The sequence below is a fragment of the Balaenoptera borealis genome, assembly GCF_965194805.1.
Source record: "Balaenoptera borealis genome assembly, chromosome: 5".
Classification (NCBI taxonomy): Eukaryota; Metazoa; Chordata; class Mammalia; order Artiodactyla; family Balaenopteridae; genus Balaenoptera; species Balaenoptera borealis.
Genome location: NC_138862.1, coordinates 117,404,077 through 117,425,469, shown reverse-complemented (window position 1 = coordinate 117,425,469; position 21,393 = coordinate 117,404,077). Strand labels below are relative to the sequence as shown.

Sequence of the window (21,393 nt, the reverse complement as noted above, 5' to 3'; positions counted from 1 at the left end):
CATTACTGTAGGGAAGCATCCCAACCATTATTCACAGCTATCAGAATTTTGGGGTCTTTTTATTCATAAGTACCATAAAAATGAGGTACCAAATTCCAGAACGTAGAACTTGTAAGGAAGTTACTACATACTTATGGGTGAATTAAATGAAGGAAAGCTGTTGTATTTCACCTTTTGCAAATATTTTAAAGTTAATACAGTTGAAAACTTAAGGTTAAGCACTTGAATTCTTATTAATAAGCCAAACATATCATTTGTCCTCATGTTTTTAATGAATCTTCCTTCCAAATACTAATGAACAGAACTTTGGCAAGCATATAAATAAAATGAATAAAAAACACACCAATGAATGCCAACAGAAAACATGCACTGCCTGAGTATAATTTTATTGGTACTCACTGGTTTTAAACATAAGATGATTATTTTCTTGATTATTTCCAATCCTGGAGCTGTAATTAGGGCAAAGTCTATAATCGAGAGTGTTATCTAGTATACCACTATACATAGCTATGATCACAACTCCTTTTTTTCTGGCAGATGGGGAAATAAAAATAATCGAAACCAATGTTTAAGAAGATCAAGACATTTAACATAAAATTTTAAAATATATACACTGATTTCTAAACAAGGAGTCAACCAGTTAAATTGAAATTTAGTAAAATTAAAAAGAGGTAGGAATATGAGTCAATTATTCTCAGCTGCTCATAGTACTATTATGTACTCAGTAAAAAATAATTATATAATATAGACATCTTAACAGACGTGTGAGATTTATAAAGAAAGATTAAATGTTCTTTAAAGAAAAAGTACTCATTAAAATTACAGCACTGAGGAAGCTAGTAATTTTTCACTTTTATTAATTTTAAATTTAAAACAAAATCCAGTTTGAACCACAAGTGGGAATACAATATTTTCAAGATATTTCTAAAGCTATTATTCTACGTAGTAATGAAACAGAGTTAACAGCATAAACATAATGTGAACTTTTCATTCCAGTAGTTTATATATTTTCTTAGGATGAATTTGTTGTTTTTTATTTAACAAACACCACTTAATGGAACTATACAAAACCAGAAAGGTATTTTTTAAATGACTTGCCAAATTTATCATTATGAATGTGTTTAAAAACACAAGTCTGTAAATGTTTGGGGTAAAGAAGCAAGCAAAGTCTTCACCTTTACAGTGAGTTTGCAAGGCTCTGCCTTTGTAAGCAAGAAGAGTAGGTTGTGTTTTTGCTGCACACTCTTCTTATACTTAATCTCACTGGAGTACTGGTATATAGAGAACCCACATATCATATTTTATGAGATCCTGATCAACCTGATTTTTTGTGTAATGCTAGTCCTGCAAGGTAAAGCACTTCCCTATTGCTTCTTATGCTAGTGGACCAACCTCAAGTTATTATTCCACTCTCATCCCTGCAGAAAGGTCTGTTTGTCCTTTGCATCAGCCCTCTACCTCACCTGCTGCCGAACAGAAAAGGGACTGGGAAGATTCCTGCTGTCTAATCCACTGTTCCTTTGGAGCAAAGGACAGGGCACAGAGAAGGAAAGATTTTGCTGCTGATAAGGTATGTGCTAAATCTAAGATGTGTGCCCTAGAATACAACGCTGCCTCCAATCTCCTCTTATCTTTCAGTCAAGTCACTTCCAACACTGTAAGTAAAATATAAGGTTCTTAAATTTGTATCATCAAACATGAAGCTTCTCCTATTACAGTAATTAATTTCTTCTTTCTTTGGATTAAAAAAAAAAAGATTCCCTTAAGGAAAAAAATAGCACTGACTACCTAACCTGACTGATAAATTTATAGTTTGTTTTAAGTGTGACTAAAAGAGTCATCCAGGATTCTGTGGCAACTACCGTGAGTTTGATTATTAACAAAAGTAGGAAAAAGATGACTAATTCTACAGATAGATGTAAGGGTGCATTACTTAAGTTCCAAAATCAAATTCTGATTCTAAACACAATAACAAAGAAAATTTTCCATTCAGGGATTAAGATGTCTTTAAAAGTGGAAACAATTTTGGAGGTCATCCAGCCCAACTTCCATCCAGATTATCATGCCTCTCACATATAGTAGTCCTCTGAATTATAAAAATTTATAGTTATTTTTTTTAAAAAAGCTACATAAATAAGAATTATCTATATATAGAAATATCTATTCAGCAATTCCATAATTTAAATATTCAAATCAAATTGGGCAGAACTGGTTCCTTCTCACCCCCACAGACTGTATTTACACACTAATACATCAAGTTACATTTAAACAAAAAGAATGGTACCACCTGACTAAAACGGAGAAAATAGTGCTCTAACGCAATCCCCAATTTTTTTCATGAACATAAAATTGCAAATCACTTATGTGAATTTTATCTCAATGACACTGTAAAACAAACAAACAAAAACAAAACACATACATACACATACATGAACAAAGCCAAACAAACAAAAAAACCAAGTAACTTGCTAACCTGGACTTTGGTCTCTCATTTAAGGTTCTGGAATGCAAATATGGTTTTTGAAGGTCCAATAAAATCCATCTCTTGTATCGTCTGTGCACATATTAATCGTTTACGTGGACTGCGAATCCACAGCTTCGCAAATGGGAGACTTTGGTGAATAACCAAATGTGTCCAACACAGAAAATAACTGTTTGGTCAGAAGTATAAAAGGTTTGACCTTATTTGAAATATGAAAAAGCTGAGTACTTGGAAGATATATGAAAATACTCAGCATAGATAATATGAAAAGTGGAATAAAAGTAACTTTTTGTCTCAAAAAATTATTTTAGGCCACAGTATATAACAGAACTTATTGCTATTTGAAATATCATTAAAAATAGGTTCATATATAGAAGGAGATTATGTATTAGTAATACCTCTTCACTAATATAAAACGATATGCTCCTTTTAGAAGATATACTCTAGAACTCATTTCTAAAACTATTTTTCACATTTCCAAAACTTCTGTATATATCTAATTAAACTGACCTTACCAAATCCCACAAATTATAAATCAATTAAAGTTCTGATTTCATTAATTTTAGCTTGTTTCATTTCACTAGCATCTGTTTTTTTAGTTCCAAAGGCTCCAGCTGCAAGTTCTCTCTTTGTGTTTTGTATTTTCAGCATATTTTCTTCAACAGAATCCTTCACAATGAACTTTAAAAAGAAAAACAAAGTTAAATTGGTTAAGTACTTTTTAGGTCACAATACTTGAATTCTTTAATTAAAAAAAAAAATCGAGACATGATGAAAATGATACTTTAAAAGAACCTGCTTTCTTACAGTATTACGTAGCTTTCAAAAATGGTCAATGATAATCTATTAGAAACTGTTTCACTCCCCCTTTTTTCTCAATATACAGTGAGAATATTTAGAACATGATATGATAGCTAGAGATGAGCACCATTTTCCCTTATCACTCAATATAGTTTTCCTGTATAAAGAATACACCTGTAAGGACATAAGTTACATATTATAACTCCATCATCAAGATAAGAGCAACACACACAAAAAGCAAACTTTATAGGCAACTCTGAAGCTGGAATATTAGCAAAATAAATGTAACATATTTAAAAAGTCAAATAAGATTTTCCCAGAAATGAAAGAACAAGCCTTCATCTGGTATATAATTTATAACATTAAAAATTTAAGAGAAAAAAAAAGTGATCATCTCAATAGATGCTAAAGAAGCATTTGATAAAATTCAACGTTTATTCCTGATAAAAACCTTGACTTGAAAAAAAAATCCTCATTAACCCAGAAATAAATGTCCTCAACCTTATTTAAGGATATCTACTAGAAACTTACCAAGAGTAACATATTAAATGTAAAACAATAAAAGTATTCCCAACAAAGATAGGAACAAGTCAAGAATGATTACTGTGATTACTACTATTCAACACCGTACAAGAGGTCCCAGTTACTGTAATACAAGCTGTGTTATAAAATGTTACCAAAATACATAAAAGACCTAAAAAAACGGAGAGTGATACTATCTAAGTTCTTATATGGGAACACCCTGTATTTATAAAGAAGACAGTTCTCCAATTAATCATAAATTCAATAAATCCCAAACAAGATTTCTTAAATGGGATTTGGTAACCCAAATCCAAAGTTCAATTCAAGAGTAAATAATAATATTAATAACCAACACAATTTTCAAAAAGAAGGGTAATGAGAGCACTTTGCTCTACTAGATATCAAGGCATACTTTATAAAACCATAGTAATTATTAAAGAAATATTGTCCTGGGAATAGGAAAAGAGATCAATGGACAGAACAGAGTCCAGAAAGAGACCCATGAATTAGTTTATGATAAAGTGACATTTCAAATCAGTAGAAAAAAAAGGATGGACTTTTCCAAAAACATGGTAATGGAGCAAATGATTCTTCATTTGAAAAAAATAAAGTTAGATCCATATCATGAATCATAAACAAAAGGTAAAATATTTCAAAAGAATCAGAAGTACAGGAGATTCTTTTTTTTTCCCTCCAAATTTTCAGTACGGCAATTTTTATTGATATTTTTGTAAAGTACTACTCCCAGTTTACATAATTTACAGGAGATTCATTCTTAAAGTTTGAAGGTAAAGCCTTCTGTTCTAAGAAAGACCTCAAAATCCATAAGATACAAAGAAAAAGGCTGATATGTTTTAAATGATAAAAATTTCTAAACTTTTTCATGACAAAAAGCACATAAAGTTCAAAGATAAGCAAGAGCCTGGAATAAAAAATTTCCAACATGCATAAAACATTTAAAATCAGAATTTATAAAGAAGTCCTTTATACTATAAAACTATATTTGTACTTTATGAAAACTGGGCAAAAGATACAAGCAAGAAAAAAATATTAACAAGAGATATGTCAAATATGCAAAAGGTCTTAGGTAAATGAGTATTAGAAGGTCACTTTTTGACCATCTCATAAGCATAAATTTACATGATTCTCATATATCATAAAGCCTGTTTTGAAAACAACTTGACAGTTATCTAATAAGATTCTAAATCCAGAATTCTAGTTTTCTTAACCTATCCTGAAGAAGTACTGTACTTGTACATATGCACAAAGATGCATATAATATAATGCTCATTATAGGAGTGTTTTTATTAGCAAAAATTGAACTGGTTAAATAAATTAGATGTAATTATGTTACCTGTCTACCATGATAGAATAATAGTAAGTTTGATCTGTATGTTCTTACAGGGTAGTCTCCAACATATACTGTTCAGGGGGGAAAAACACAGACTGCAAAATAATAAAGTATGATCCCATTTATCCTAAAATAAATTTTCAAAATTTACACATATACATAAGTATGAATGTATGTAAACAGAGAAAAACTTTGACTAGCATGTTAAACTATTGATGGTAGGGTAGCTTCCTTCTAAACAGCAGAATAAAGATGATCTTCATCGTTTGCGCTGCATAATTCTATTTCAATCTTTTACAATATATTCATGCCTTATTTGTATAATTTTGAAAACCTTATCAACCTAATTTTAAAATAGATGTCTTAAAAACTCACTTTCGTGATAATAACTTCTTGCTTCTGGCCAAGTCTATGGCATCTGTCAAAGCACTGATCTTCAGCAGCTGGATTCCAGGCCTAATAAGAACATGAGTTGAATAATTACCACCCTGATCTGTGAGTGTTCTGCACAAGTCCTTTTGTTGCAGTATTATTCATTCACCTTTTACTGACTGAAATCTTTCTGAATGAATTCAGATCATGACATTATAAATGCTCTCGGGACAAAAAAGTCCACACAGCCCCTGACTACCTCCCCCAATCACTACTATGATAGGCAGGTATTCTCTCCCCTGTCATTTCACTACACCGCTTCTAGTATCTAATACAGGGCCTGATACCTAGAAAGCACACAGTATAAATGATTGCTGATTAATCAAATAATGTCTTTCTCATTCCCCCTCCACCCAATTTACAATCAAACTATGTCTGCTTAACAGAGGAAGTTTATACGCTCTCTTAAATTACTTAGTTTACATCAGAAAAGATAGGTAATTGAGTCCATTTATGAAAAAGTTTTCTCCCTTTCTGCTGGTGTTTGGTTCTCTTTCTTTCATTTTCCTCCTTTCATTATGTAAAAGCACAAAAAAAGATTTCAGGAGTAATGAGAAGTCCTAAAAATTATTTAAGACTCTGCCATACAATTTTCAGTATCTATACTTGAAATCAGTTTGACTTCAAAATTGAACTAAAAAAGTAACATTAGCTAACCAACATTGGCATTATCATGGGGACTGTCTTAAGGTGAAGAATAAAACAATGAAGCACTGAAAAGGGAAGATAAGCAAAAAAGATATAGAGCTTTTCAGTCTAGAAAGATAGGAGTCAAGTGGTTTTGAAATAATATCATGAATTGTCAGGGTAGGGATCATTAAGTTTTAAACTAAACTATGGGATGACTCCTGAAGCTGAAAACAGGGTGTTTTGGAGAAAAGGAACATTTATACAGCAAAGTACCAACTGAAAATAGAAACAAAATCATAAATTCATATGTAGATGACAAGTTTATAGTACAACTTAGGCAGTTACTTTCTTCTTTTTTTAAAGTTCCCTTGAGGGACTTCCCTGGTGGCGCAGTGGTTGAGAATCTGCCTGCCAATGCAGGGGACACGGGTTTGATCCCTGATCCAGGAAGATCCTACATGCCGCGGAGCAACTAAGCCCGTGCGCCACAACTACTGAGCCTGTGCACTGGAACCCACGAGCCACAACTACTGAGGCCCACGTGCCTGGAGACTGTGCTCTGCAGCAGGAGAGGCCACTGCAGTGAGGGGCCCGTGCACCGCAGCGAAGAGTGGCCCCCACTCGCAGCAACTAGAGAAAGCCCATGCACAGCAACGAAGACCCAACGCAGCCAAAAAAAATTTTAAAAATAAAAATAAAAAATAAAGTTCCCTTCAGATGGAGAGAAAAGGAGATTCTACTATTAACTTGCTGTAATTTGATTTGGGGATTGTTTTTCAGTATAAAAGTTAGATTTAAAGGACTTATTTAGCTTATGAGTTTCTAAAACTGACAGTCATATTCTGTGAATATTTTGTATTTTACAATTGGACCCATTTTGAAACCATTATACTAAGAGCTCAGATAAAATGTTCCTCTCTGCTGTCTTTTGTCTAGGAACCTCATGGTGAGACGGCAGTACACATCAAGTATGACTAAATGTATAATAAAATTTACTTTATGATAATATAAAACTGATAGCTCCCATTCTCATATGTAGTGATGAAGGAAGCAATTAACTTTATCAAAAGCTCATAATGAAAAAAGAAAAAAAGCTCATAATGAAACATCAAAATACATCAAATAAATCTTAACATTTATATAATACTCGACAAAGAGGTAAAAATCTTCATGAGCAATGTTGTTTTTTTTTTTTTTTTTTTAACTGAATCTTATTTTTCTAGGACCTGGCTTTTGTTTTAAAGTTAGAAACAATATCTGAAAACTTGAAATGTTCAATGAAAAACAACCAACTTACTATGAAACTGCTAAAACATTCCGTAAGTTTTCTATAAGTATAACTGTTAAAGAGTTTAGTCTCTGGTCAACCTTACAATGCTAATTACTGTATTTTGTATTAACAACCTCCTCCTTATGAAGTACTAAGATTATAACCAAAAAATAATAATTTGGGAATCTGTTCCAAAAATCAGCTTCTAGAATTATCATCCGGTTAGCTAACATGTAACTTAACCTGCAGTTACAATGCATATTTTTTATAATAACCGTAATACTAAAACTCTAGCAAAGATTTAAAACTTCATCCACAGAACTAAGGCAAGAAAATACGACAGACCACTGCCATCCCGATGGCATTAACATGAAACCCATGAATGCCTAAGTACGGCTCTGGTTGTAATATTACTGGAAAGGTTACCCTCAGGTGAGGAAAAAAAGCCTTGGTAACAGGTACATGCTTCAACTAGATAGCCTAACCAGAATAACTCAAAATTTGTATCTTAGTAAAATTTCTTTATGTTATGAATTTTCTGAGTTTCAGGCAGCAAGCTAAAACCACAAACTTTAGATCTGTGAATGCACAGAAACAGCACAGGGTTGCCTCTAGCCCAAACGGTACCCAATGCAAATTAGAAACTGAATTAGTTCAGAGTGCTTCCAGTCCAAAAAGCCCCTTTGTGCAATCAGAAAAAAAGTGCTCCTATGTGGATGCACCTCTAAGTCACACAGTTTGATGTGTCAACTTCAGAGTGAATTTCAACTCCCACTCTACCCCTAGACCTGTATTGCGCACAGTAATTACACTGTATTAGACACTGAAGTTTACCCAAAGCGTTCCATTAATGGTATTTGTTTCTAAAACTGTGATGCTGGACCATGTGCACCTAGAATCACCTATGGTCTATATAAAAATGCAGTTTCCTGGGTCTCATCCAAGAACTCCTAAATCTGAAGACAGAGGTCAAATTGCATTTCCTAATTCTTATGCATGTTAAAGCTTGAGACTATTAGCACCATGATGGTGGCTACTTTGTCTATCTTGTTTATATCCAGATTCCCTGTGCCAGTAAGATTCCCTGACACAAAGTAAGATTTCATTATTCATGGGCCAAATCAATGAAAACACTTCCCTAAAGCATTAGAGTTAATAGAAACTTATTCTGTATATAGAAGAGCAGTAGAAAAGCACAGCATAATACTTATAAACATGGACCCCGATCCTGATTTGTATATTACTAACTGTGTGATAGGGCAAGGTATTTCATTTCTCTATGTTTCAGTTTCCTCACATGTAAAATACGGATAGTAACAAGATCCATCTCATAGAGATGTTGTGAGAATTTCAGTTGATACATGTAAAGCACTTAAGAGAAAGCCCTTAAAACACATTTACTAAGTTATTGTCTATTTCTAAAGTTTGCCTAAGAATTTTCACAATCAGTTACAACTATAAAGGTATTTACCAAATAGTTTTTTGTTTTTATTTTTATTTTTTTAAAGAAGTAGTAACATACCAAAAAGTCCACAAAACTACTTACTGGATCCATTAAAAATACTCGAGAAGCTGCAGAAAGATTCAAACCAACTCCACCTGCTTTTAAGGATAGAAGCATTATAGTTGGAGATCCTGCTTCAGTGTTTTGAAAACACTGAATTGATTCAACTCTTTTCTTTTGGGCCATAGAACCATCCAAACGAGTAAACACAAATCCAGAGGCTCTAATGGAGGGGACAAAAGAGACAAGTAACACTACACTATAAAAACATGTTAAGTAATTGTAATCTTTTCATTCAACCAATTCTTTCACTCATTTCTGCTGACAAATATTTACTAATCATCTACTAGTATGTCAGGCCCTGCAGTCAACCTTTTTCCTATGAACTCAGGACTTAATCTTTAAAATTCTAAGTTCTCAGGAGTATTCTTTATTGTTACTGACTGTTATTTTACATAGATGAAATGAGTAAAACATACATAATGATTTTTTGCTATCCAAATTAAAACATTTATATAAAATCCTTTTGCTCCAAGTGAGAAACACTGTTGAACTTACCTGAGTGGTGTTTCTATTAAAGACAGAAATGTTGTAAACTGAGAAACAACTAAACTTTTTATGTTGGGGTTCTTCTTTCTTAAATCAATCAATGCATGCATTAGAGCGTTAATCTGAAAAAAATTAGGACACCCATTAGATTCCATTTTGAATTGGAAGAGAAAGGTCCTACCATATTATCTCCCTAAAATACAAATGTAAAAGACCACCAATTTTTTAAAAAATTGAGACTAAAAAAATACTATCATAATCTGAACGCTTTCTCTCGCCTCTCAAATTCACCAGCAGAAAGAAACAAAAAGCCAGTAACCACCAACAGAGTATAATACTCAAATGACAGGATTAAAAGCAGAATTACTATTTCTAAATATGGTATTTCTTTATATAAACATAAAACAAATACTCAAACATTTGCACATGTATATTTACCTTCGAACTGGATGTCCACTCCATATTAGGCTTTTTCTCAGTGTCACATGCCAATTCTTCTGGAGGACATTCTAATAAATTGTCTCCATGTATATCATTTCTGCATAAAGGGCATTTAGCATGTGGCTATATAAGAAAGAACAAAGTATGAGTGACATTTAACAAAGGAACAGAAATATAAATTTGCCTAAAAATTTTAAAAGGCATGGTAAATTCTATTTCCCTAATAGCCAGCATTTTATTAAACCTTTTATTACATTCATCCATTTGAGATAAATGTGTACATGCTGAACTCCAGGCAGATATAATGTTCTAATGTAGTAAGTGGGATTGGTAAAAAAGAGAGCAAAAGTAGGTGATCTTGACTAGCAGCAAGAGCTTGAAACAATAAATATTATACTACTTTCAGACAAGTAAAGAAACCATGAATAAGTTTCTTGAACCTAATTACAATATAGCATAGAACTATTCTTTAGAAGAAAAAAGAATAATTTCCTTCTTAATAGCCTATAAAGCCAGTCCAGATCTGATAAGTCCTATCAGGTTCATTCAAAGCAGTTATCTGTTGCGTCCATTTTGTACCAAGGCATACTAATAAGATTATACCTAAAATAACTACATACCAAATACTATTACAGTAAAAAAGATTCTGAACCTAAAACAATGTTATAAGTCAGTATAGTAGAGTTACCTTTAGAGAGGAGGGAGAGAGTAATGATTGGGAGGGAACACAGGAAGATCTGGGTAGTAGTTATATGGATTTGTTTACTTCATAATTCACTGAGCTATACAATCATGACATGTGCATTTTCCGTTATATGTATATTATATCTCAATAAAAAGTTGTAAAAAATTATGCCTCAGAAGGATTGCTTAAAGGATTATTCCACTTCACACGAATCTAGACCTACCTAGCTATAGTAGCCAACAGCCATGCATGGCAATTAAGCTGTTGAAATGTGGTAAAGACAAATTGAGATGTGTTATAAGTGCACAATACCACTGAATTTTGAACACTTTAAGTTTTAAAAAATCATGTAAGGTATCTCATTAATTTTCTATATTTTAGATATACTGGATAAATAAAAATGCATTATAAGAATTAACTTCATCTGTTTTACTAGAAAATTTTAAATTACCTTTGTGTCTCACATTATCAATCTATTTCTTAGACAAAGATGATCTAAAGAGTTAGTAGAACTAAAATATTGACTGTGAAATATCCCTCCAAAAAATGTCTTTTTATATTAAAAGGGCTTAATTATACGAAACATATCTATTAAAACACTGATAAAATTAACTATATATAAAAGGTGCACTAGGAAATCCAAGTGCAAAACTCTTTATAGTCTCTGTTGGACTTGGGTTTTCATTACACTCAACACTGCAACACTACTCCATCAAACACTGAATTTGTACTCAGCATAAAACTAACCTGCTCATTCTGAATGACTTGGCAAATGCAGGGTTTACAAAAGACGTGTGCACAATGTGTTATGACAGGAACCGTTAAAGAATCCAAGCAAATTGCACATTCTTCATCAGAACCTGAGCTCAGAATTAACTTCATCTTCCTTATTAACTTCTTTCGTAGTTCTTCAGGTGTATCATTTCCTAGAGAAAAGGCTGAAAAATTAATTTCAGAGCAAGACTCGTAATATGACTAGACAATCTTAATCTTCCTTATATAGGGAAAAGTTTTGCTTGGGTAGTCTTAAGTCTTTTTATTTATTTATTTATTTTTATCACAGGCAAAAGGCATGATTTAAATTTGAAATTTTAAGAAAAATTCAGAAGCTTCACATAACATACCTTACACAGAAACATCATTGTAACACCATCTGCGGGTACTACCATAGAATAAAAGGCTGATCCAATTTGAACCTTTCTTCTAAGACTATCACTGGAAATCCTTGAAAACCTCATTAACATTCCATTTCATTGTTGAGAGGTTCTTGAGTATATTTCTAGTTGAGTCCTATTCTAAAATCAATGTCCATTTGACAAATAAACTAAATTTAGGCCATATGAAAAACTTCTCATTCTTATTTAAATATCTCTAATAAATATGATGTGTAAACCAACCACATTTACCTACCTGAGGGACCACAGGAAGATACTGCGTTTGTAAGAAGGTGAGTATGACAACAAATCTGCCGCAATCTAAGCAAAAGACCCAGGACGTCTGCATAGTGTGCAAGGACAGTCCCTTCGTTAAAATACCTAGAGGTAAAAACGTTAAATATTATGAAGGCCTCTAAACAATAATCTTTCCTATTCTAAAACAGTGCAACAAAAATGGCATTGTTTGCTTCTTCCCTGGAAATCACTTCAAAACATGAATGGAAAAGAGAAAAGTAAACTCTATCTTTAATGAAACCAGGAGAGATTTGTAACAATAAAGCAAAGTATATGAGAAATGGCTACCAACTGCAGTAGAAGTCAAAAAGGAAGATACTGAGAGATATGACTGCAGATCTCAAGCAGACCTGCCAGAGCACAATTCTTCAAAATAGACAGCATGCCCTAAGGAGAAAATCACCATCTCTTATGTGCATGGCTCATGGCTTGAATGTCCCTGGACAAGTTTATACCAAGACGGAGGGAAGGCAAGCGGAATAAGGAAACACGTGGCCCTACTGTGTTTTCAGAAAAGACTATAACCACAGCATTCCATATCGTAAGGAACCCTAAAGTTTCTGATCTCTGTTTTATGAGCACAAGTAAAATCTGAAAGAACTCACATGTAACCCTGAGTCATAATTAAATAAGGATATATTTCCTGCTAGTCGAGGATACAGCTATGATTCCTGTCCCTTCATATCAATCTCTTGCAAATAGCTAGTCCAGAAAGAACTCAAGACATCCATATATGAGTAACAATCAGCAAAGAGCAAGGGAGAGAACAAATGGCAGTGAAAGAAAACTCACCAGAAAAATGTTGCCATAGAGCAAATAAAAATTATGACCAAGAATGCTGCCATGATTTAACACCACTCAATAAAACAGTTCCTCCTAAAAAACACCAACAGCTTAAAGCTGAGACAAAACTTGAAAAGGTAAAACAAAACAGAGACCAAAGATGAGCTGGTACAGCTAAAAAGTATGAAAGAGAAAAGTAAATTATCCGAGGAGGCCACAGGGAAGCCAGCATAAAAGGGACTAGCCACTGATAAAAACATAAGAAAGAATGTGGGAAACAGGATTGAGAAAAGCAAAATTAAACAGAAAGATGTAAGTGATTAGAATAAAATGATACCTCTGGAAAAAAAAAGAATATCCAGCATACACAGAGAGAAATGAAATAATGGAACAGGAAACAGTATTTAAGAAAACTTTCCCAAAAGGGGGTGCAGGGGAAGACTGGAACCTACAGATTTAAATGGTACCACATGTTCCATAAAGAAATCAACAGAGATCCTGGTGAAATTGCTGGACTTTAAAGAATAAAATAAAAATCAAGGTTTTCCATGGAACTATTCAATATAAAATACAGTAGAACAAAGACAATACAGGTTCTGAAGAAAGAATGGGTGATCCAAAAATTATATAGCAAGGCAATCTGATATTTAAGTATTAAGGCAATAGGAGAAATATAGCCTAATGGTTCAGAGGACAGACTCTAGAGCTAGACTGTCTGAATTCAAAATCTGGCTCTGTCAATTTAACTGTGAAAACTTGGGCAGGTTTCTCAACCTGTGTCTTGAGCTTCCTCAGCTGTAACAGTGGCATAATACATACCTCACAGGACTGTTGTATTAAAAAAGTTAGTACATGCAAAGCATTTAGAATAGTGCTGGACTATGGTAAATGATATGTATCTGCTGATATTATTAGTAAGAGTAGTATTATGGCAACAAATGCTTCTCAGTATTCAAGAATGCAAGGAATAGGCAATATAAAGACTGAACTTACAAATTCTAGAACCAAACTACCTGAATTTAAACACCACCTCTGTCATTCATTAGCTGTGTGACACAGTGTAAGTCACCTAACTGCTCTGTGCCTCGGATCCTTCATCTGTAAAATGTAGGTAATCCCTGTACTGACTTAATAGGATTGTTGTGAATTAATACACATAAAACTCTTAGATGAATGCATAACATGTAGTAAGTGCTCAATAAATGTTAGTAAATGTATTACCTATTAAGATTTTTTTAAATAACATTTTTTCTCTGAGAACACAGTTTCAATAAAGTTACTCTTTTTCAACCTTTTCAAACAGAATAACATTTACCAATAGTCTAATTATTCCCTGGCATCACTTCTTACACTGAAAATGAATATTTCAGTTTAAGAAATTTCTTTTGAGTGCCAGATACCGAAGTAGAAGTTTCCTCCTACCTCACCAGCTACTCCTATCTTGTTAGAACTCTTCTCTAACTTCACTCACTCTCTTGGTGATCTTATCCAGTCTCCCGGCTAAAATTAACATTTACACACAGGTGACTTTCAAATTTATATCAAACCAAGAGCATTCCCATGAACTCTAATCTCATATCCAACTGACTATGTGACATCTCCACTTGGAAATCACACAGGCATCACACAATCAATGTGTCCAAAGCTGAGTTTCTCATCTTCCCTGAAAAAACTCTGCTCCTCCCTATAGACCTATTCTGCAAATGGCAATTCCATCCTTCTAGCCACTCATGTGAAAAACCTTGCAGTTATCTTTCACTCCTCTCTCTCACACCCCATACTGTATCAATCAGCAAGTTCTGTTGGCTCTACCTTCAAAATGTAACAGAATCCGGGCATTTCTCACCCCCTTCATCACTACTACTGTAGTAAAAAAAAAAAACACCATCATCTCTTGCTTTGATTTTTGCTACTGTTCTCCCTACTTATGCCTTGACTCTACAATGTAAGTCTTAACACAGCAGCCAGTGATCCTTTAAAAATGTAAGTAAAATTAAGTCACTCGTGGTTCAAAACCCTTCCTTCAAAGGTTCCCAAATCTCATAAACAGTAGAAGCCAAAGTTCTTCAAATATGCCACAATGCGTGACGTAACTGTCATCCACCCCCACTCCAACAGCTCTCTGACATCATCACTATTTTCCGCCTTGCTCACATTATCCAGCCACACCTGCCTCTCTGTTGCTCAAGCTCCCCAGGTATGCTCCCAGCTCAGGGCCTTTACACTTGCTGTTCCCCTCTGCCAGAAATGCCCCCCAACCCCAATCTCCTTTAAATCTTTTCCCACATTATCACCTTCTCAGTGAAATCATCTTCCCTGAATACCCTATAAAAACAGCTTCAGTGCTCCCTTACCTCCTTTCTCTGCTTTACTTCTTTTCCGTAAAACTTAATTTTTTAATCTGTTACCTCCCACTGAAATATAAACTCCTTGAGGGTAGAGATTTTTTTCTGCTTTACTCTGCTGTATCCCAATGTGTACAACAGTGCCTGGCGCACAGGCACTTAATAAATTTTGGTTGAAAGAATGAATATGAAGGAAATTTGAATCACCACTGCAAGATTTTGAACTCTGAAATCGCTTGCTTAGAACAATCTTTCTCAATATTCCTAATTCCTATTAAACCTGCTTTGTACCTCACTGAAGTTCTTATGTTTTGAAGATTCCCCTATATTCTCAACCCTGTCCTGCCTTCACTTCTCTCCTACTCATTCTGGTTCCTTCATGCATTCACATCAAACATGCTCTTGCTTAGACTAGAATTTCTCACCTACCAATCCCCAATACCTTTAATCTAAACTTCATCAGCTCCTAGTTCCAGATTTCCATGTGTGGTTGGAAAGTCGTACTGATTTAACTTTTACATAGATCCAATACCATGTGGAGCCTGTCTACCCCTCTAAAAACCTTACTTTTTGCAATGGCTGCAAATCCAGTCTACCTTCCTCAACTTCCCACTGCCTTACTCTGTACATATCTTGTCTCATAGTTCACTGATTGTACTCTTGATATTATTTACCTCCATAGTAGGCTTTATTTTTCTCCACCAATTTGTTTTATTCTCTTTTCTATCTGTAGTCTCTTCCATGTTCTCTTACTCTCAAAGCAATTACACAAATAAAACCATCAAACAATTGATCCAGCAGCCAACTGTCAATCCTATCTACCAGTCTTCTTCCTTTTAAAGACAAACTTCGTGAAAAATGGTCTACCCCTACAGCTGGCTACTTCTTTGCAATCCCTTTACTCCTACAATTTGGCTACATATCTCATCATTCTAGTGAAACCATTCTGGGAGTTTATACCGGTAACTTCTGAATCACCAAATTACTGTAAATAGCCTTTACTAAGTCTCTGCACTATGTGACACTACTGACCATATATTCTTTCTTGATTACAGTCTTTACTGGAATTCTGTAACAGTTTCTCTACTTTCTTCATACATCTCCCCTTGACAGAATCTCTTCCAGTGGCTCCTCTTTATTTTCCTATGTCTTTAATGTGGAACGTTCCCCCAAGTTTTAGTCCTTAATAGGTTTATTTTCTCTAGATATACTTCTCTCAATGTTCTTAATCTTCTCCCATGACATAGAACCAGGAATAGAAGCAAGCAAGGTCTTCTGACTAGCAATCCAAGACTTGCCATTTCACGTAAACGTTTTTCCTAACTTAAGGAATTACTTACCTGGTGAATTATAATATTATTTCACTCAGTTGAACTATTAATTTGTTAAAAAGTAAATAGTTAAAAAAAACAAATTATACTTCAGTGCACTTAATAAGACTTTATTGCTAACATACCTAAAAAATGCTATTCAATTAAAGTTAACAAAGAAAATAAAAACTAATTTCTAAAATGACTTTCTTTCTCCATACCTTCCAATAGTAGCTCTGCCTTCATTTTTCACAGACTGGTAAATCTTCCTCTCTTCATCTGAAAGTGTAATGTGCTGAATAAATACTTTACGTTCTGGTAACTCCAAAACAGGTTTTCCTCTAATTTTGCTTGTCTTTGTTCTTCTAAGTGTAATATTTTTAATTAGGGACTGTAAACGCCTAATCAAAATAAAAGAAATAATCACATAACTTTTTATTTCTTCATAAGTTAATAATTCAATGAGAACAAAAAAAGAATATCTTAATCTATTACCGTTCTATAACCTTAGAGATTTTAACCTTAAAGAAAAAAAATCTAAAATCTAAATCTAAATCTAAAAAAAATCTTAACCTTAAAGATTTTTTTAAAAAAAATGCTTGTTTGAGGTTTTATCCAATCTTATAATGGCAGACATATTCTACAAAGAGAAATTTATAGCAACAAAATACATTTAAATTTGACCTCAATTCAGTACCTGTCACAGTTTAATCTTTTATCCTGTCCTTATTTTTCTGAAGCTCTTCTCCCCGTTTTTCTAATCACTAACCCTCTTTTTACTTCTCAATTCTGTCAACTACACCACCCAAAGTTTGACACTCAAATTCTTAAAAAGTACCTATTAAGCGCAAGGCATTATACTAAACATCATAAATACATACAATGAGTAAGATCTTATCTTCAAAAAATTTCTCCAGTAATATGAAAATCAAGGTACATAAATAAGTAATTTTTATAAAGTAATGAGTGCCAAAAATAAAAATTAAAACATGATGTGACAATTCAGAAGAGGGATAAATGCCTTCTAGATTCTACAACCTTTAAAATCTCTTCTCAATATCAGAAAAAAAAAAGGAAGCAACTCTTTAAAAAAAGATTTTTTCCTAACAATGAACTATAAATACAATTTCTTAAATCAGAATTTAAATAGTTGGTTCTGAGGAATCAAGTAGACAGTACTGCAAACTAGGTTAGTGGCTTTTGAATCTTTTTCACTGTAACCCACAGTAAGAAACATATTTTACTCCATCCATCAAACATACAGAAACACATATACATATAACAGAAACAAACATTTCACAAAACAATACTGTGTGTGATGCACTCTGCTATTTTCCTAAATCTTCTACTCTATTTCATTTTCTTTAATGAACAGCTATAATGCTAGCTGCCATCTTTATGATTTCACAAATGCTAATGAATCCTAAACCCTCTGTCTGAAAACCACTGCTCCAGGCAAAAAATTTGAACATTAGCCTAGTACCTTCAAAATGGCTATCAGCAAGTTGATATTTATGAGAAGTTGAGTTTTTATCTATCTCCACCAGAAACAACTTTCTGTCTTGTAAAACTCTTGTTAATGCCACTGTATTACCACATCATTCGGCTATCACTATATAAAGCTATACAACAGGGGTCCCCAACCCCCAGGCCATGGACCGGTACCTGTCCGTGGCCTGTTAGGAACCAGGCCCCACAGCAGAAGGTGGGCAGCAGATGAGCAAGCAAAGCTTCATCTGTATTTACAGCCGCTCCCCATCACTCGCATTACCGCCTGAGCTCCGCCTCCTGTCAGATCGGCGGCGGCATTAGATTCTCATAGGAGCGCGAACCCTACTGTGAACTGCGTGTGCGAGGTATCTAGGCTGCGTGCTCCTTATGAGAATCTAATGCCTGATGATCTGAGGTGGAGCTGAGGCAGTAATGCTAGCGCTGGGGAGTGGCTGCAAATACAGATTATCATTAGCAGAGAGGTTTGACTGCACAGACACCATAATAAATCAATTGCCTGCAGACTCATATCAAGACCCTATCAGTGAGTAGCAAGTGAAAACAAGCTCAGGGCTCCCACTGATTCTGCATTATGGTGAGTTGTATAATTATTTCAGTATATAGTACAATGTAATGATAATAGAAATAAAGTGCACAAAAAATGTAATGCGCCTGAATCATCCTAAAACCATCCCCCACCCTGCCCCCATCCGTGGAAAAACTGTCTTCCATGAAACTGGTCCCTGGTGCCAAAAAGGTTGGGGACCACTGCTATACAAGATAAGTTATGAAAATTTAGTGCATATTGGATTCTCTGAGCATATAATGTTTTTCCTGTCACTGCTTAATTTATTAATGGTGGTTTTGAGGGTAAGAGCAACACACAAAGACCATATAGCTCTGCCTTCCTTCACAGTTTTGACTAAAATCAGGGGAAAGGAGGGTTAACCTTTTAGTGGTAGGTAGAAATTTTTATCCCCCAAACAAGAATCATCAGATTTTTGAGAGTCAAAGACATTAAGCTGTAAACACTTTTTGGAGAGGAAAGCCAACAGTCAGGTTAAAATAGTAATGAAAGTGGCAACTACTTCAAGCTGCTAATAATTATTTGTAGCTAATATTAATCAGTTGTCCTGAAATTACTTACCTAAGTCCTCCTTCATCTCCCATTGTGACAGGACGCTGTATTGTTCTATGCCACCATTCTCTATCAAGAAATGGTTTAAGTTTTAAGAAGGAAAGAAGAGACCACAAGTCCTTTAAAGAATTCTGAATTGGAGTGCCTAAAAAGAACAGAAAACTGTTATAACTCTATAGCCAGAGTACACAATCAAAATATCCACCAGCCCGATCAACGGAGACAACACTTGAAAATGGGCACTAGGGCTTCCCTGGTGGCGCAGTGGTTGAGAATCTGCCTGCCGATGCAGGGGACACGGGTTCGAGCCCTGGTCTGGGAAGATCCCACATGCCGCGGAGCAACTAGGCCCATGAGCCACAACTACCGAGCCTGTGCGTGTGGAGCCTGTGCTCCGCAACAAGAGAGGTCACGATAGTGAGAGGCCCACGCACCGCGATGAAGAGCGGCCCCCGCTTGCCGCAACTGGAGAAAGCCCTCACACAGAAACGAAGACCCAACACAGCCAAAAATAAATAAATAAATAAATAAATAAAATAAAAAAAGAAAATGGGCACTTCGTTCTAAGCAGACCCACTAACTATTAAGCTGTGACTATAATCCTTTGTTAAACATATACACAATCTCAAAATACAGTCTGGCTCTGATTTTTAGCTCTCACTTGCCATACTAACAAAAAGACCACAGACCCCGTAAACTCAACTTTCTCCTTATCAAGAACATTTGCTTATTTGATTTTTAAATCAGCAGCACTAGCAAGAAGAAAAAAACTAATTTGAGTTTATATTCTCGTCCCCATCTTCCAGTACAGGTTCATGAGTAGCAAACAAACTCCATGATGGGAAGTAGAGAAATCAAGATTCTAATTGGAGGATTAAAGTGTCTAGAGTTCCAAAGTTCAAAAATAAGTCTAGTGACTGTTCCATAAATGAACTATAATTCAAATGTTGCTATATCATGGGCAGCTATAAAAAAAAGTCAAAATGTTTTATTAAATGATTTCTATAATTGATTTTTGGGAGAGACTTTATATCCACTTGAAGTTTACAAAGTTACCTCATAACTTAACCATACATATTTGGGAATTCATTTTTTTTAAAGTATATGCTATCATTACCTGTCAATACCCATCTTCTTTCTGCTTCTAAATCAAGTACAGCTTTTGTCTGCTGAGCATTTGGATTTCGTATGGCATGTCCTTCGTCCAGGATCACTCTTAGCCACCTTATGCTATGTAGCGGACTATCAGCTTTAGTCTGAAATAAATGTTTCATATGAATTAAAAACACAGGAAAGTAAAATAATACTTTATGTAATTTGATAAGTAATATGAGTTGTTATTCTTTAATATCATCACTTACTATGTGGTAGGTACTGCTTTAAGCACTACATATATTAAATTATTAAACGTTCACAAACTTAAGAAGTATTATTACTCCTATTTTACAGATGAGAAAATTGAAGCACCAAGGTGTGACGTATGTTGCTCAAAGTACCACAGCTATGAAGTGCAGAGCTAGCATTCAAACCCAGGTAATCTAGCTCTCTGATGAGACCTTGGTCCAAAACACTGAGCTATTCTTATTCTGCCTCAGATTCAAACATATGATGATATAAAAATCGTCAGTAAAAAGAATTATTTGAATATAACATAATTACTTTTATGTAAAAGTTAATGTTCTTACCTAAAGACTAAAATTTTTATAGTAAAGTATTTTGGAAAACATTTTAACTTAACAACTGGAATTATAGGCAAACAACAATTAGAATTCTAAATGAACTGAGAAACAAATTTCAGATACAAAAAAGCTTATTTTTAAATTGAGATAAACAATTATCAAATCACTATGACAGAAAACAATATTCTAGAATATCAGAAAAAGTAAGAATTCATTTGCAAATTGCTATATACACTTAATTACAATTCAGATTTTAAAATTTAAGTGTTCTAAATATAAAATATTCCTAAATTATTATCTAAAGGAAGTTGAACCTTGTTCTTTTTTTTTTTTTTTTGGCAATATATTAAAAAACAATTTCCTCTTGGGGGGACTAGAGAGGCAGAGCTGCAGCATCACCCTCCAAGAGGTGACCCCCAGTGCCAGCCCTCCACACCAGTACAGGAGGGCCAGGCAGCCCCACAGCCCAGCAGACGGGGTCCCTGGGCTCAGCTGCTGGGCTGGGAGGACAGCCTGATGCTCAAGTTTC

At 34.3% G+C, this 21,393-nt stretch overlaps 1 protein-coding gene across 4 annotated transcripts in view; it reads right to left on the bottom strand.

Annotated features, from left to right (window-relative positions):
* Positions 1 to 367: 367 nt before the first annotated feature.
* Positions 368 to 21,393, bottom strand: part of HLTF (helicase like transcription factor) — a 71,009-nt gene continuing 49,983 nt past the window's right edge. For 2 of the 4 annotated variants that reach the window (XM_082394323.1, XM_082394322.1), the window contains exons 16-25: positions 20,303 to 20,441; positions 19,195 to 19,330; positions 16,778 to 16,957; positions 12,078 to 12,202; positions 11,415 to 11,605; positions 9,980 to 10,105; positions 9,551 to 9,663; positions 9,035 to 9,215; positions 5,532 to 5,612; positions 368 to 3,163 (exon numbers count right to left, since the gene is read on the bottom strand). In XM_082394323.1, coding sequence (XP_082250449.1) covers positions 3,011 to 3,163; positions 5,532 to 5,612; positions 9,035 to 9,215; positions 9,551 to 9,663; positions 9,980 to 10,105; positions 11,415 to 11,605; positions 12,078 to 12,202; positions 16,778 to 16,957; positions 19,195 to 19,330; positions 20,303 to 20,441 — 1,425 coding nt within the window. In that variant the 3' untranslated portion in view covers positions 368 to 3,010. The remainder of the gene's footprint in view (positions 3,164 to 5,531; positions 5,613 to 9,034; positions 9,216 to 9,550; positions 9,664 to 9,979; positions 10,106 to 11,414; positions 11,606 to 12,077; positions 12,203 to 16,777; positions 16,958 to 19,194; positions 19,331 to 20,302; positions 20,442 to 21,393) is intronic. The other 2 variants (XM_082394324.1, XM_082394325.1) reach the window with 1 other exon arrangement.